Raw genomic sequence first — 16,007 nt, 5'->3', positions numbered from 1 at the left:
ACCAAGAAGGCCCATTGAAACCAAATGGGCCACTGCGGAACATCAAAGAACAAAGACTTTATTCATTGCTGTCTTCCTCCCCCTACACCCCCGTCACATGAAGAAGAGAGGTGTGTCTGAACTCACACCATCAGTTTGAACTCTGGGAAGAAGGGAATAAAAATCCCTAACAAGAAGAAACTGCATCTTTATGCTGCTTGGACTCTGAGGGGCAAGGGTCACTCAGCATAAGCATAAGTAAAAGATGGGGGAAGGGATAGCTCAGTGGTTTGAGCATTGGCCTGCCAAACCTAGGGTTGTGAGTTCAATCCTTGAGGGGACCATTTAGGGATCTGGGGCAAAAATCTGTCTGGGGATTGGTCCTGCTTTGAGGAGGGGGTTGGACTAGAGGACTTCCTGAGGTCCCTTCCAACTCTGATTCTAAGATCCCTAGCGCTTGGCCTGGGTTAGGCCTAAGGGACATACAGAGCTCTTCCTAATTAATAAACCTTTACACAGTTTATTATAGGATTGGCTACAAGCGTTATCTTCAGTGTGAGATCTAAAGTGCAATTAACCTGGGGTAAGCGACTGGTCTTTTGAGACTGGGAGTAACCCGAATGTTGTGGTCTTTTGGCATAAGGACCCATCTGTCTCCAAGGCAGGCTTACCTGGGTATCAAGATAGATCAGACTGCCCAAGGGGACTGTCTGTGACTCTATGCTAAGGCTGTTACAGTGCCTGAGGAGTTTATACTTGGTTGGTGAAATCAAAGTATAGAACTCACAGCTAGTTTGGGGTTTGTACCCGGGTTCTTAACAGTCTGCTCTGAAGCTGGTACTCGTGCTTCCGAGCTACTGCAGGACAGCTAGACACGGTCATTCCATTGTCATTCTAAATTTAACAACAGAAACGAGTTCGAAGTGTGCTGCTCGCTCTTTCCTGTTGTATTTATTCTATTTTTAATGTTCATTCTTCGGTAGAAGAGCTAAAGCTCTCACAACATACCCTAGAAGAACTATGTTTGTATTATTTTAATAACGATTTAATGAAAATAGTTTCATCTATTTTCTTTAGCTTGATTACATTCTTGCAAAGTTGAGTAAGGGCCAAGAACCAGAGCAGGGAGCAAGTCAAAACACTGGCTGTTGAAATTGCCCAGGAAACACAGTTAACGTTTTAAGTCACAGACTAGATAAGGCTTTAAAATCCTAATGCCTTATTCCTGTAACAAGGGTCTTTACAAGAGGGAAAATTCACTCGGCAGGAATTCACTCTTATCATAAGGGGTTTTTAATGAGAATAGGAAATTGCAAAAATCTAGCCCCAAAGTGTAGGGGGAAGTTGTGCACATTTTGCTATTCACTGAGGGCCAGATCTTGATTTCGTTAAAAACTGAAAATATTGTAGGCCACATTTTAAAACTTGGATGCCTAGACTGGAGGCCCAAATTCTGCATTTGGGTGCTACAACTGGGCATTTAAATGTCCAACTATCCACTGACTATGTTAAATAATGATCTGAGAGCCCAGGCTTTTCGAGCCTGGCTTTGCTGAGCTCTGTAGAACTATACCTAATGGTTAGAGATCTAGACCCTTATCCTGCAATGAGCATCTGTATGGGTGTAGGGTTCTACCCTCATAGAGCTTATTGCCATACATGGAGACAGACAAGGAAAAGTAGAAAGTTGCCAGTAGGTGCTGTATGTTGAATTAACAAAGCAGATACTCTGGTCCTGTAATGTGATCCACACAGGAGGCCTGCTTCACCCATGTGGAACCCCATTAACTTTATTGGGGCTTCATGCAAACAGCAGTTTGTCAATGCAGCTCACAATGACCTAAGAATATCTTGTCCCATTGATTAATGCATTCTTATGACAGCAGCTGTATGCGCAAATGCCTGTCCTCAAATATCTGCATGGAATGCATCTGCTCTCCCTTTCATGTGCTGTGAAATTGGGTTAGCTCTCCCAAGACGCGTAAACAGTTAAGGGCATGACTGCAACTCTGGTCATGAGAATATCTAGATTTCCAAAGAGTGAAAAGAAAAGAAATTAATAAACGTGTGCAGTAATGTAGCATAAAGCTTGTGTGTTTGTTACAGGCCTTGCTTTCTTCATTCAGTCATCAACTTGATCCTCTGCATGTCTCCTTCAACAGTTAAATGAGTCAGTCATTTGGTACCTTGAAATGTCCTCCTGCTGTGGTGGTATTTCTCAAAGAGTTAGAAGACTTAGTGAATTATTTTGAAACGATTTCCATGGGGTGCTTTATGAATGGAATGAAATTAATCTCACAACCCAATGGATCACCACAGTGCTGTTCTGAAGCCCAGATCAACATCTGTTCTCATGACTAAGGTATGTCTACACAGCTAAAGTTGTGCATGAGCCACCTACTCAAACTAGTTTGAATCCAGTTAGCATGGGTAACCATAGCAGGGAAGACAGAACAGTGTGGGCAGTCATCACTGCTATCATTACCCATGCTAGCTGGATTCTAGTTAGTTTGGGTGATTGGTCCATGCACTGTTATTGCTGTGTAGACATACCCTTACTTTACCTCACTGAAATAAGTGTCTTGTGAGCCTTAAATTAATGAGGGAGGTTGATGAAGGAAACATTTTTGTCCTAACTGGGTGAGAGATTCATCTTATTATTGTGAAGAGAGAGGATAGATACCCTCCAAAAGAAACTGTGAACATGCACACCAAAACCGCAATGGATTTGCACCTGAATCCTGAAAAAAAGTCTGCCGTGTGGAAGGCAGGTGAAGTGCGGTTCAAAAAAATCTATTAACAACCACAAGAAAGAAGGGAGAAGGGAAAAAAAAAAAGCCCATCCATGCATGTATGTGATTCTATTTCACAATAATGGGGTACTACGGGCAGAGAAATCTACAACAAATATTACCCAGGCAGATACAGACCACATCCTCTTTTGGTGACCCCTCTTTTCCTTCCACTTCCTTCACTCACCAAACAACTAGAAATGAATTTCCAGGGTAGAATTTTTGCAGTAATTGCGCAGTGTGCAGCATTTTACAAGGCTAGCCTTAAGCACCAGCAAGATGACAGACTGCTTGGCAGGAGGGTGAGGGCTCTGCATTTTGGAAATTCAACTCTCAGCCAAATCCCCCTCTAACCTGCACCAGAGAAAGGGGTGGCACTCAAGATAAATTTCTCTGTCTGTCTAACCCCCTCCCCCCACTCACACACTCACCCCCAGCAGTGGAACTGAAGGGAAAGACCTATTTTCCACCCTCAGACCCATTCTGGCTTTGGGAATGTTCTTGGCCTGATTTTTTTTGCCCCTTCTGGCATCCTGGATTCCCTGAAAATATGAGGTTGGCCATGACTTTTTTTCCATCATACATGATTGTAAATTTGCATTCCTGTTACAACTTGGCCTGAAAACTGGCTTGTGTATAAGACTCTGATATCTTTACTCACACTGTGGTCCCAACCACTTCAATGGGACTACTCATTAGGCATGCGGCTACTCATCCTGAGTAAGGGTGTCGCAATCTAGCAAGTAATTAAGCACAATGAAATACCAACTGCCGAATATATGGAGAAAAATGGAGATTTCATTTTATACTCACAAAACAGTCTTTAGGAGAAAAAATAAAAAGGAAAAACTTACTTTGATAAATATTGCCCTGAAGTGAGATTTGTTTCCTCTATGTGCATGCAATTTGTCGTACTTGGAATAAGTGCTAGCTCCGGCTGGATCAATGTAGCTGTTGCCACAGCTCTTGCTACTAGCTCCATTGCGTCCTGGACGTAATGCTCAAAAACAGACTTTGTCGTTTTGCCATGAGCTATGAGACCCAACGGTAAACCCTCTGTTCTCAGTTCTTCCACGTTTTGTGAATCCCCAAGAATCCAGTGAAGTTCAGGGGGCATCACGCCAAACTGGGTGGTTATTTCAAAAATCCTCCTTGTCTTCTCCATGTCACAGCCAAACATAACCATGGTGGATACTGTGTCTTTAATGCTCTCTAGGTGAACTTGTAAGTAGTTCAGAAGGTCACTAGTTGAAGTGAGATTTGTGGTAATATTTATAATGGAGCCCAGGTGGAACTTGGAACTCTGTTCTGTGAGGAAGAGAAAATCTGTGATATTCCACTCTTGGCATAACATCAAGCTGAAATTGTACCAGTTGTTCATTTTCAGGATTGAGAAAGTGACCTCCGCATCAGAGCTTAATGAATTTTCTAAACTCAGTTGTAGGTGAAGGGGATTCTGTATTTAAAGACATGAAAGATATTGATTAGAAAAGGTGAACCAGAAACTTACTGTGTTTCTTCCTCTATCAAGTATTATTTGGCCTACTCTGTGTGTGTGTGTGTGTGTGTGTGTGTGTGTGTGTGTGTGTGTGTGTGTGTGTATTAGGTGCACTGGAATAAATTCTGACTTCCCATTCAGTTTTGAACAGCTTTCTTGGGGGGAACTACTGGGTCTAAATCAGTGTAGAATCTGAAGTATATCTTTGATCCAAAATTACACAAAATAAAAAATAAACTACTGAGAGTTTATGGAACACTGTTACATTATTTAATTTGATCCAAATGTTGTATGTTGAAGAATAAATGAAAGACCCCAAGTTATTGCTCCCCATCTCTATCCCACGATGCAGGTCAGATCCCCAGCTGCTCTCAACTAGTATATCTCCACTAGTCGCAGCTGAGGATCTGGTATAAATCAATTAAGCTACAATGAAGTTAATGCAAACTCATGAGTTAGATTAGAAGAATACCACAATTAAAAATGTTTTCAGCTCTTTTTGTTATCTCTTGGTTTTGGTATTCAGGGCCTCCTTTACATAGACACATGAAAAAACTAATTAAATAGATCATGGCACACAATCAATACTCACCTTGTACTAGCAATAAGACATTATGTGACTGACTCTCTGGTAAAGGACAAACTACCAAATTAACAAGAATATGACATTAATGAATCGCACACCACAGAGATATTGCCTATTGATGATAGGCTTTTGATTAACTTGGAAAACAAAAGTCCCGTGTAATAATTTGGGATAGGTGAACTGATTCCGATAAAGTACTGTCCTCAAACTTAAGCTCAAACTGAATGCAAGCTAAACCTTTTCTGAGGCTCTGAAATGAGTGGATAAGTGTTTTTTCGTCTTCAGTTTCTGCCTGCCTTTGCAAATGGAAGGGCTAGTATCCCATGAGAACAGCTGTTCTCGGATTATTTCTATCCAGGATCAGAAGTGGAGGTGCCAGAAATTTCACAAGACAGTCTGTTTTCATGAGCTTTTCAGCTAGATTTTTGCGGACTATACGTTTTAGAGATGCACGGATAGTTATCCGAGCCATATGCATATTCTTTTTTTCAAGAAATTCACCCATTTAAATTAATAATAAATGAAAATTTTACATTTATAAATAACACAACAGTGCATGCATTATACTGGTAGCATAAAGCTGAAACCCAAGAGCTGTAATTATTACAGTATAATACACAGACTGAAACATAGTGTTGCTTATATAAAATGAAGTTATCAGACCTGTAATAAATTAAGCTCTAAATATATATAAACCCACCAATTTTGGAGTTTGATCCTGCTCCCATTGAAGGGTTTATATGATGGGATTACCTGCAGAAGCAGAGACTGGATTCAATGACTTTCTCGTCCTATGTTCCTAAGGCCTGGTCTACACTAGGAGGTTATGTCGAATTTAGCAGTGTTAACTTGAATTAACCCTGCACCCGTCCACACAAAGAAGCTATTTATTTTGACACAGATCTCTTTAAATCAATTTCTGTACTCCTCCCCGACGAGGGGAGTAGCGCTAAATTTGACATGGCCATGTCAAATTAGGGTAGATGTGGATGGAATTCGACGCTAATAGCTCCGGGAGCTATCCCACAGTGCACCACTCTGTTGACTCTCTGGACAGCAGTCCGAGCTCGGATGCTCTGACCAGCCACCAGCCACACAGGAAAAGCCCCGGGAAAATCTGAATTCCTTTTCCTGTCTGGCCAGTTTGAATCTCATTTCCTGTTTGGACATCGTGGCGAGCTCAGCAGCACTGGCAACGATGCAGAGCTCTCCAGCAGAGATGACCATGCAATCTCAGAATAGAAAGAGGGCCCCAGCATGGACTGATCGGGAAGTCTTGGATCTGATCGCTGTGTGGGGCGATGAGTCCGTGCTTTCGGAGCTGCGATCGAAAAAACGGAATGCGAAGATCTACAAGAAGATCTCAAAAGCCATGACGGAGAGAGGATACAGCCGGGATGCAATGCAGTGCCGCGTGAAAATCAAGGAGCTGAGACAAGGGTACCAGAAGACCAAAGAGTCAAACGGACGCTCCGGATCCCAGCCCCAGACATGCCATTTCTACGAGGCACTGCATTCCATTCTAGGTGCGGCCGCCGCCACTACCCCACCACTGTCCGTGGACTCTGACGATGGGGTATTGTCGACGGCTGCTTCCTTGGAGATGTTCACGGACGGGGAAGATGAGGAAGGAGATAAGGAGGACGAGGCAGTCGACAGCGCTTTCAACACTGATTTCCCCGACAGCCAGGATCTCTTTATCACCCTCAAGGAGATCCCCTACCAACCCTCCCAAGGTGGTAACCCGGACTGTGAATCAGGGGAAGGATCAGTAGGTAAGTGTTGTAAACATTTATTTTGAACAGAATAGGAATGGTATCTTAACAATGGGTTTTTCATGATTAGTTTGCCCTAGGCACTTTAGTTTTTAGTCCTTGCCAGTGCAGCTACTGGAAAATTCAGTCAATATGTCTGGGGATAGAGCAGAAATCCTCCTGGGACATCTCCACGAAGCTCTCCTGGAGGTATTGTGAAAGCCTTTGCATGAGGTTCCTGGGGAGAGCGGCCTTATTGCGTCCTCCATGGTAGGAAACTTTTCCGCGCCAGGCTAGCAGCAAGTACTCCGGGATCATTGCCTCACAAAGCATGGCAGCATACGGCCCTGGTATTTGCTGGCATTCAGGCAGCATGCGGTCTTTCTCTGTCTCCGAAATCCTCATCAGAGTGATATCACTCATGGTGACCTGCTTTGAATTAGGGGAATGTTAGTATTGGGACTGATTGCCTGTTCCTCTACATAACTGTAACTGGCCGTTTACAGCCACGCAGTGGAGGCGGGACAGGGGCAGCATGCAGGGATCTTTCCCGGGGACAGCTGCGACGGGGGTGGGACAGGGGCAGAGTTCATGCTGGCCGGATTGCAGTCCCACCAGTCCGTGCTTGTTTCCCAGGCCCAGAATCGCCGTTCCACAGCATCAACATGACCCATTGCCACCATGGTGTTCACGGTGCGGGGTCTCGTGCTTTGTGAGAGGTCTGTGCCCCTCGCAGACTTAATGTCCTCACCACGCTGCCGTAGCCTCTTCGCCCAATCGGATTTACCACTGACTGTAGTGCCAGCAGGGTCACATAGATGAGGCAGGAAAAACAAGTACTGATGAATGTTAAAAATTAGGGTTAATGGGCCCAATCCTGAAAGATACTGAGCACTTCCTGTTAGGTAGTGAGTGCATTCAACTCCCATTGACTTACCTGGGAGTTGGAGGCACTCTAAACCCCACAATTGGACTGTAAAAAGAACAGGAGTACTTGTGGCACCTTAGAGACTAACACATTTATTTGAGCATAAGCTTTTGTGGGCTAAAACCCACTTAATCAGATGCTGATACAGACTAATACAGCTGCTACTCTGAAAATTGGTCCCTAAGTTTCTCCTATGGTTGTATGGTTGCATTCTGAGGGTCTAGACCTAATGCACATCTGAGAAAGCTGGATGTGTTAGTTTGGTCCCATTGAGTTTTACTGGGATTAGATGGCACCATCCCTGCCAATGAAATGGGATAGAGCTGATCACAGATTCAATTTGAAAACCTTCTTTTTAACATAGAAAAGTCAAGTATGTTTTTCTCCACTGACTCAGCAGTACTGAAACCATGATCCATTACAGTTTTATAAAAAACAGTAGTCATCTACACATGGACAGCAGCCACTTTCAGGTATTAATTTTTTGTCATAATTAAATGGTTTTAAATAGTGAAAGTTGGAGAGGGAGTCCCTTCCAAATCTGGGGTTTTAAAATGCAGCTGGCTTTTGTGCCAGATATATTCAAGAGAGAATCAGAAATCCCAGAAGCTATTCTGATATGGAACTAAATCAGCTTGTCTGATTTTTCTATCAAAACCTTTTTTTTTAAAAAAAAGGTCCCGGCCCTGATATCAACCCTTAGTTCACTTTACTATTTGCAGTGTAAAGTTTCTCATCTCCTGTTCACTTGAAGGCACTTGAGTCTGACCTCAGGCACATACAATGGTAAATCTATAGTTCCAAAACATAGACTGGAACATGCGTTTGAGTATTTAACTGTGAAAGTGTTGTTTCACTGAGAGATCCTAACAGTCCCGATTCAGTAGAGGACTTTAGCACTTGCTTAGCAGCCTGAACGCAGGCATAAATCGCATTGACTTCAATGGAACTGACACCTGGGTTTAAAGTAAAGCATGTGCTGAGGTGATTTGCTGAATCAGGGACAAAAATCAAGTTAGAATAGATATAGAAATCTAACATGCCTGTGCATGAAGTTGCAGACAATGTTTAATGAGCTGACCCTAAGTGGGAGGCTTTAGCACTAAGGGTACGTCTTCACTTACCGGAGGGTCCGGCGGCAGGCAATCAATGTTCTGGGATCGATTTATCGCGTCTGGTTAAGACGCGATAAATCGATTTCGGATCGATCCCGGAAGTGCTCGCCGTCGACGCCAGTACTCCAGCTCGCCGAGAGGAGTACGCGGCATCGACAGGGGAGCCTTCCTGCCGCGTCTGGACCCGCGGTAAGTTCGGACTAAGGTACTTCGAATTCAGCAACGTTATTAACGTAGCTGAATTTGCGTACCTTAGTCCGAAGTGGGGGCTTAGTGGGGACCAGGCCTAAGTACTGGTTATTTGTTTACTACTCTCTTTTTAATAAGGAACCAAAATAATTTTGAGGGGTACTTATTGAAACCCTTATTCCAGAATTTTACCGAAACAATGATGCACATGAAATTCCACAATGGCGAGCTCTCTGCCAAGGTGTGGTTTTACACCTCTTTTGGCTAACTCTGAGACCTGCACATGAATACCATCATGGATTTCGGGCAGTTACATAGGGCTTTGTCTTACCACCAATCCACAATGGCCCTACAGTGGGAACCTTTTCTTCTAGTTGAGATAACTGATGGCCAGCTCTGTTTTGGTGTTGTCACTCATCCAAAAAGAACCCTGCCTCTCCTCCTGGCATTGCCTCCCCTAAGGACACTCCTCCATACCGTCACTACTCCAGAAGGGGAGCAGAGTCTTCTAGACTGGGGTGGGGCTTTGTGACTGCATTGCAGATGTTTGAAGGCTGCTTCCAAGTTTCCCCACAAGACTTCATTTTTCCTCCACAACTGGAGGCCCAGCTGGGCCATAGGGGTCCTGAAGGGTTAGTTCCACATTGGAGGCATATTGGATGTGGGATATTGGTGTCATGTAGCACGTTTTTAAGTTCAGTGCTTTTGTAGAATCATCACTCTTTGAAATGATTAATCAACAAATTATTGCCTGGAAATGAAGAACTGTTGAGAAAGACTCACTTATTTAGTGATTGCCATTGAGGCTGGATAATTTCATGACCAAGCCTTTTACCAAATTAAATAATATTTCAGACACAGAAATATAAAATGGTATCAGTGAGCAGCAGATTTATTAAATTACTGGAGTGTATTGAACTATGTTCAAGACATCATTATAAAAGTTCTGAGGGAAAACCCTTCCATATTTATCTCAAATTGGAAATGATTAAAAATGTGATTGTTCCAATTAAACTGCCTAATCTATAAATTAAAATGCAGATGGCCACTCAATTACTCTGTCCCAGTTTGGCTTGAAACCATAATTAAAGATCATATAACTAGCACCACAACTAGTTTTATTGCACCAAAAATAATTAAACCACATTATATATATATGCTAATTATTTTTCTGTCTCTTTTTAATAATGTACTTGCATTATCATACAGCCTGATGATTAGCAATTAAAAAAAAAAGTTTTATTAGCACTTGATTTTCATCAAACTCCATTAGCCTTTGTTTTTTGTTGAACATGGAAAGTCAGATCGTCAGCAGGTATAAACCAGCATAAATCCAATGATTTCATTGTATGCCAGCTGAGGATCTGACCCGGAATTTTAAATTTTTTTTCAAATGGGGCCTGGTCCTACGCCAGTAGAGACCGGGGGAGTCTTTCCACTGACTTCAATGAGCTCTGGAGCAGCCCATTGATTCTGATGAAATATTAATATTAACTTTTGTATGATCGGTGGCGTCTTTCAGTTTCCTAGATCAGAGGACATATTTGGCAAGTCCCTTTTTATCACTTAGCTTCTCACAACAAGTACAGTTTTATTGGCTTGTATTCATTGCCCTGCTACTTGAGATAAGAACTGCTGGTTCATTTAACAAATGAAACCCTATTTGCATTTCATTAAAATCAGGCTTGGTAACATTTGCTGAGTCTCCATTTCAGTTTTCTTCGAGGCCAGATCCTCAGCTGACGTAAATCTTTCCAGCTCCAATGAATTCCATGGAGCAAGGCTGACTTACGTTACCTGAGGATCCGGCCCTTTATCTGTTCCACAAAGTCTGCAACACTGATTAGGCATTGTTGCAGAGGCATTTTATGTTACATTAGTACAGTTTCATTAGTATAATTAAAAGTACATATGCTAACAGCCTTTTGCTAAGTAGGTGTAAAAGTAAGTGATGCACAGCAACCATTATTCTCTTGTGATTCTCTGGGGCTGAAGCAGTGCTCAAATATGCATTTGCTCAGGGGAACATATTTATAAACTGACATCAGTGGGAATCTCATACATGAGGAAAAATATACCTCACAGTGTTCAAAGCACCCCTGGGGACTCGCACCTCAGGAGTGACTCTGAAATGGCCGTTGTGAGCAAGGAAAGGCAGTTGTTTCCACAACTTGAGAAGCTTTGTATTCTGTAGTTGAATTTACAAAGTTGAAGCCACATTGCCTGAAAGTTAATGGCCCACACATTACATGATTACACAGCTACATGGCCAAGAGTCATCATTTTCATTAGCGGGACCTGTTGGGTTTTGAAATTTCCCTTTAATTAATGTAGGAAGTAGAGCTGGTCAGGCAAATTCTGGCGACATATTTGTTCACTGGAAGGTACCAGTTTGTTGGAAGTAAAACATTTCACAGAGACGGTTTGATTTTGGCAAAGTTCAGATGGAACCCAGGCAGGGTTTTCATTGGGAACCTGCCTGGTTTCCTGCCACACGGTGGCCCATGTGGTGGGCTGCTGGAGAGCCTGGGCTTCTAGGCTTGTGGCTTCTCAGCCGTTGGGTTCCTCGGGCTTCCAGGACCTATGGTCCCAGGGCAGCCCACCAGGTGAACTGGCCCAGAGTCAGGGCTCTATTCCCCTTCTCTCCGAATTAGAATTTTTTAAATATCAAAATCCTCCACAAAATGGAATGACCTTTCTCTGCCCAGCTCTAGCAGTAAGATTTTGGTGTCAAAGCAAATATATGTGTAAAATGGTTGCATCCAAACTGAACCCTCCTGCGGAAAGTTTTATGAATCTGGAATCTTTGCAAGGTTCATCCTCCAGTTTCCTTCAGGCATTCCCCTGAGAGGAGGGACTTGGAGGCAGGTGTGCAAAAGAGGAAGGGAGCGTACCATCTCCCATGGGCCCTGGAATGGCATGCTGGGTAGGATCCTCAGTGTTACACTTTGTACATCCTTCCACCTTCCAGCAAGTCTTCTGCAGGAGCTGTGCTGCAGGTGGTCAAGCACCCGGACAAACTCTCTTCTCTGATGGGCAGGTGGGGCTGGGATCTGAGCGAATCTTGCTTTAGGGCCCAATCCAATTTACAGTATAGCCATGGAAAGACTCCCTTTGACTTTGGGGCCTTGTCCAACTCCCATTAACGTAGCCTTAAGGCCCTACTCCAGCAAAGCACTTAAGTCATGTTTAACTTCAAGCTACATTAGTGTAATTAAAAGTATAGATACCAATGTTCTTTTGCTAACTAGATGTAAATGATGCCCAGCAAATATTATTCTCTTTCAATTCTCTGGGGCAGACTGCTTGGAACAGGGATCCCTGGGCCTAATCATATGCTTAAATTAAGCCCTTTGTGTGATCAGGATGTAACTTAGGCAAGACTATGTGCTGTGGTACCCACCACTGAAGAAGGGGGCAGAGCAGCCACTCCCTGTCTGTACTGGTTATATACACCTATGGGACTAAGAGCATAATTTAGCCCAGTGTGTGGAGCAATCAAGATCTCAAAAATAATGGCTGAAATATTTGTTAAAGGCATTTTTAAAGCTTCTGAGAGGAGGTAATTTAGACTAGCTAAAATTCTTGTGATCCTTGCATCAAAAGGAGTTTGTCAATTGGCCGAGCAGCACATGTAAACAGATCTTAACAAGGTATCTACTGTTTGTTTAAAAAAGATAACACAAGAACCTCATATCTTGGACTAATTTAGGGCCAGTCTGAATTCATCTCGAAAATGATTTCTCCTTCCACCAAACTCTTATCTTGCCTAAGGGTTGCTCAGCAGATCTAAACACTACACCCAAATGCACCAAACTAATCTGAATATGTAAAGCTCCACACAAGGTCAAACAACCTGCCAAAAATATGAACAATCAGCCATTTTTGGAAAGTTAGATCCATTATTTATCCACATCGCCACTTACAGATGATAATAAATAATGTTACTTCCAAAACGTCAAGGTGTTCTTTGTTTGGGGAAAGACTTTTAAAGGTCAATGACAGAGAGACATTTCATAAAGATACCATGAGACATGATATCTATTCTCCCCCAATATAGGCCATTACAATTAACAAACGGATTTATTGTTAAAGTGTATTTTAAATCTCCCTTGCATATAGTGACTCTCATGTGTGGGAAGTGAGCGTCAAGCTCTACAATATTAGAATATTACAATCTTGCACAGACAGCGAATTAGGCTGTTTGTATTTATGTTTCAATCAATTATTTACCTGGAGAGAACACATTGTGGAGGGGTTAAAACAGGGACCTGGGAGTCGGAATGATCGCAGTCAGTTTCCAGTCTGTTCTGAGCCAGTGACACTGCATTTGATCATGAGTAGGGCCCTACCAAATTCACGGCCATGAAAAATGCATCACGGATCGTGAAATTTGGTCTCCCCCGTGAAATCTGGTCTGTTGTGTGCTTTTACCCTATACTATACAGATTTCACGGGAGAGATCAACGTTTCTCAAATTGGGGGTTCTGACCCAAAAGGAAGTTGCAGGGGGGTCACAAGGTTATTTTAGGGGGGTCGTGATATTGCTTGCTTACTTCAGAGCTGGGCAGCTGGAGAGCAGCAGCTGCTGACTGAGGGCCCAGCTCTGCAGGCAACAGCGCAGAAGTAAGGGAGGAAATAGCACACCACGCCACCCTTACTACTGTGCTGCCTTCAGAGCTGGGCTCCCAGCCAGCGGCCACCGCTCTGCAGCTGTATGGGTAGCAGTACCACAACCCCACCCCCACATACCATAACCGTGCAACCCCGCCCCAACTCCTTTTTGTGTCAGGACCCCTACAATTACAACACCATGACATTTCAGATTTAAATAGCTGAAATCATGAAATTTACAATTTTTAAAATCCTATGACTGTGCAATAGACCAAATTGGACCATGAATTTGGTAGGGCCCTAATCATGAGCCCGTCACATCTCTTCTCTGTGCTGTACTTTCTCTCATCTCCAGAATGGGTCTAAGAGTAGTTACCCACCTCATGGAAGTGCTATGAGGTAGTTAGTTAATGTCTATAAAACACCAAACCTAAGTATGATACCAAAGTACATGTAACACACTGCGTTATATTTGCTACACTATGAACATTAAACTTACGGAGCCTGACTCTAGAAAGTAACACTAGATTTGTGGCCAAAGCTTTGTACTGGCACTAAAAAAAGCTGGGTTCTATTCCTTGCTCAGCCACAGACTTCCTGGATGACCGCGGGCAAGTCACTTAATCTCTCTGTGCCTTGGTCCCCCATATGTGCAATGGGAATAATAAATCTTCCGTTCTTTGCGTGTCTTATCTGTTTAGACAGTTCATCAGAGCAGGGCCCTGTGCCTCACGAGTTTGCGCTGTGGCTAACTCCGTGGGGCTTTGATCTCATTTCGGGACTCTGGGCACTATTGTAATAGGGATAATAAGTCTGATGTCATATTGGTTTACACCAGTGCAACTCCATTGACTTCAACCAAGTTACTGCTACTTTGCCTTGCTGTACATTTGGGGAGGGGGGAATAAGTGCCATGGCCTGCAATGGTGTAATCCTTTTCTTAAGGAAACCTGGATTTCTGCTAACTCAGAGCTCTGCTGCGAACATCCTGGGAATCGCGTGCTCCTCAGCTGGCCAGTTTTACTGGTGGCTATTGAAATGCTGTTTGCAGTGCCCATCTTCTTCACTGGGCCAACAGTTAAGGTTGAACTTTTAGAGTGGGTTACATGCTTCTGCTCTGAGGAAATACCTCATTGATTTGGCTGCATTTTCATATTCTGGATATGAAATACCGTCAAATCATTTAAAAGTAAATCAAGTGCCAGGAGGCAAAATGTGATACCCGGGTAACAGCATGGGGGCTGGAACAATTTTTATAGTGGGGGGTGCTGAGAGCCATTGAACTAAACTGTAAACCCTGTATATGATGGAAACCACTTCAAGCCAGGGGGTTCAAGCACCTGTGGGGAACAGGGGTTTTACAGGGTCAGACATGTGACAGAAGGGAACAATTTTGGACTTACTGTAAGACCTTCCCCTGACCACTAAGCCAGCAGGACATTTGCTTCCTGTGTGCAATGTGGTGCTGCTACCAACTGATTACGGGGGACAACGAAGAAATAACAGAAATAGGTATGGGGGTCAAAGGGCCAAAACTAGGGAACTGGAAGGGGACACCGAGCAGAGAACCCTGGACAGCACCCATTGCTCCTCGAAGAGTAGTCCTTTTGAGCACCAGGACATGGGTGAGCGCTAGCTTGCCCACTGCTAAACGTCCCTCCCCCAGCCTAAGGAGGGGCTACTAAACCCAGAACCCAACCGAATTCAGGGGGCAACAAATGCAAAAACGGGAACAGATGTGGGGGTCAAAGGGCCCAAACTAGGGATCCGGAAGGGGACACCGAGCAGAGAACCCCGGACAGCACCCACTGCTCCACGAAAAGTGGGCGAGAGGAGGTATATAAGCCCTGGGTTGATCAAGGCCTGGTTCCCTGTAGGCTAGGGAAAGGTTACTACAGGTCAATTGGAGCACCTGCAGCCAATTAAGGCCCTGTCAGAGACCTAATAAAAACCCCTGCTTCAGTCAGAGAGGGGGAGAAGGAGAGATGACTAGAGTTTGGAGGCGTATTGCTGTGAACTCCCCCTAGCATCAAGGACCGAGGGTAACCCTACCCAAGAGAGAAGAGGGTAAGAAGCCCGGGGAGCTGAGGAGGCTGGGACCCTGACACCTTCCCGGCTTTCTTCCTCTCCCACCTTCCCGGAACACTAGTGGAGCCCGCAGCACCCAAGAACAGGGACACGGGGTGGCGCCCCAACCCACCACACTCAGAAAAAGCGCGGGACCCACCACAGTAGCATCAGCCGTTTGCCACAAAGGTTAACACTATGTTTGTATAGTTGGCATAAAATCAGGAACAACCATTAAAATCCCAGCTAGAAGTTTTTATTTAAGACACTAAGGATTTAATTAGACGATTGGGAAATTAGAAACAAGAGTTACAGTTGGCTGGGGGAGGAAAGTCCAAATGCTTGAAACATCATCTTTAAAAGTCAAGTGACATGGTTTTTAAAAGTGAATGGCTCAAGGACTGTCCCTAGGAAAACCCCAGAAGTTAATCCAGCCTCATCGCCTTCATTAACTGCTTTTGCATTATTTATAGCTAAAAAGTGGG

The 16,007-nt window shown here is 43.7% G+C and overlaps 1 protein-coding gene across 2 annotated transcripts in view; it reads right to left on the bottom strand.

The window, feature by feature from the left end:
• Positions 1–16,007, bottom strand: part of GRIN3A (glutamate ionotropic receptor NMDA type subunit 3A) — a 96,702-nt gene that overhangs the window by 61,412 nt on the left and 19,283 nt on the right. Inside the window, exon 2 of one of the 2 annotated variants that reach the window (XM_054032317.1) lies at positions 3,626–4,227. The exons of the other annotated variant lie outside the window; for it this stretch is intronic. Coding sequence (XP_053888292.1) covers positions 3,626–4,227 — 602 coding nt within the window. The remainder of the gene's footprint in view (positions 1–3,625; positions 4,228–16,007) is intronic. 2 annotated transcript variants of the gene reach the window in all.

This window comes from Malaclemys terrapin, chromosome 6 (genome assembly GCF_027887155.1).
Source record: "Malaclemys terrapin pileata isolate rMalTer1 chromosome 6, rMalTer1.hap1, whole genome shotgun sequence".
In the NCBI taxonomy this organism is placed as follows: Eukaryota; Metazoa; Chordata; order Testudines; family Emydidae; genus Malaclemys; species Malaclemys terrapin.
Note: the sequence above shows the minus strand (reverse complement) of the source record. Positions and strands in the feature narration are given on the sequence as shown.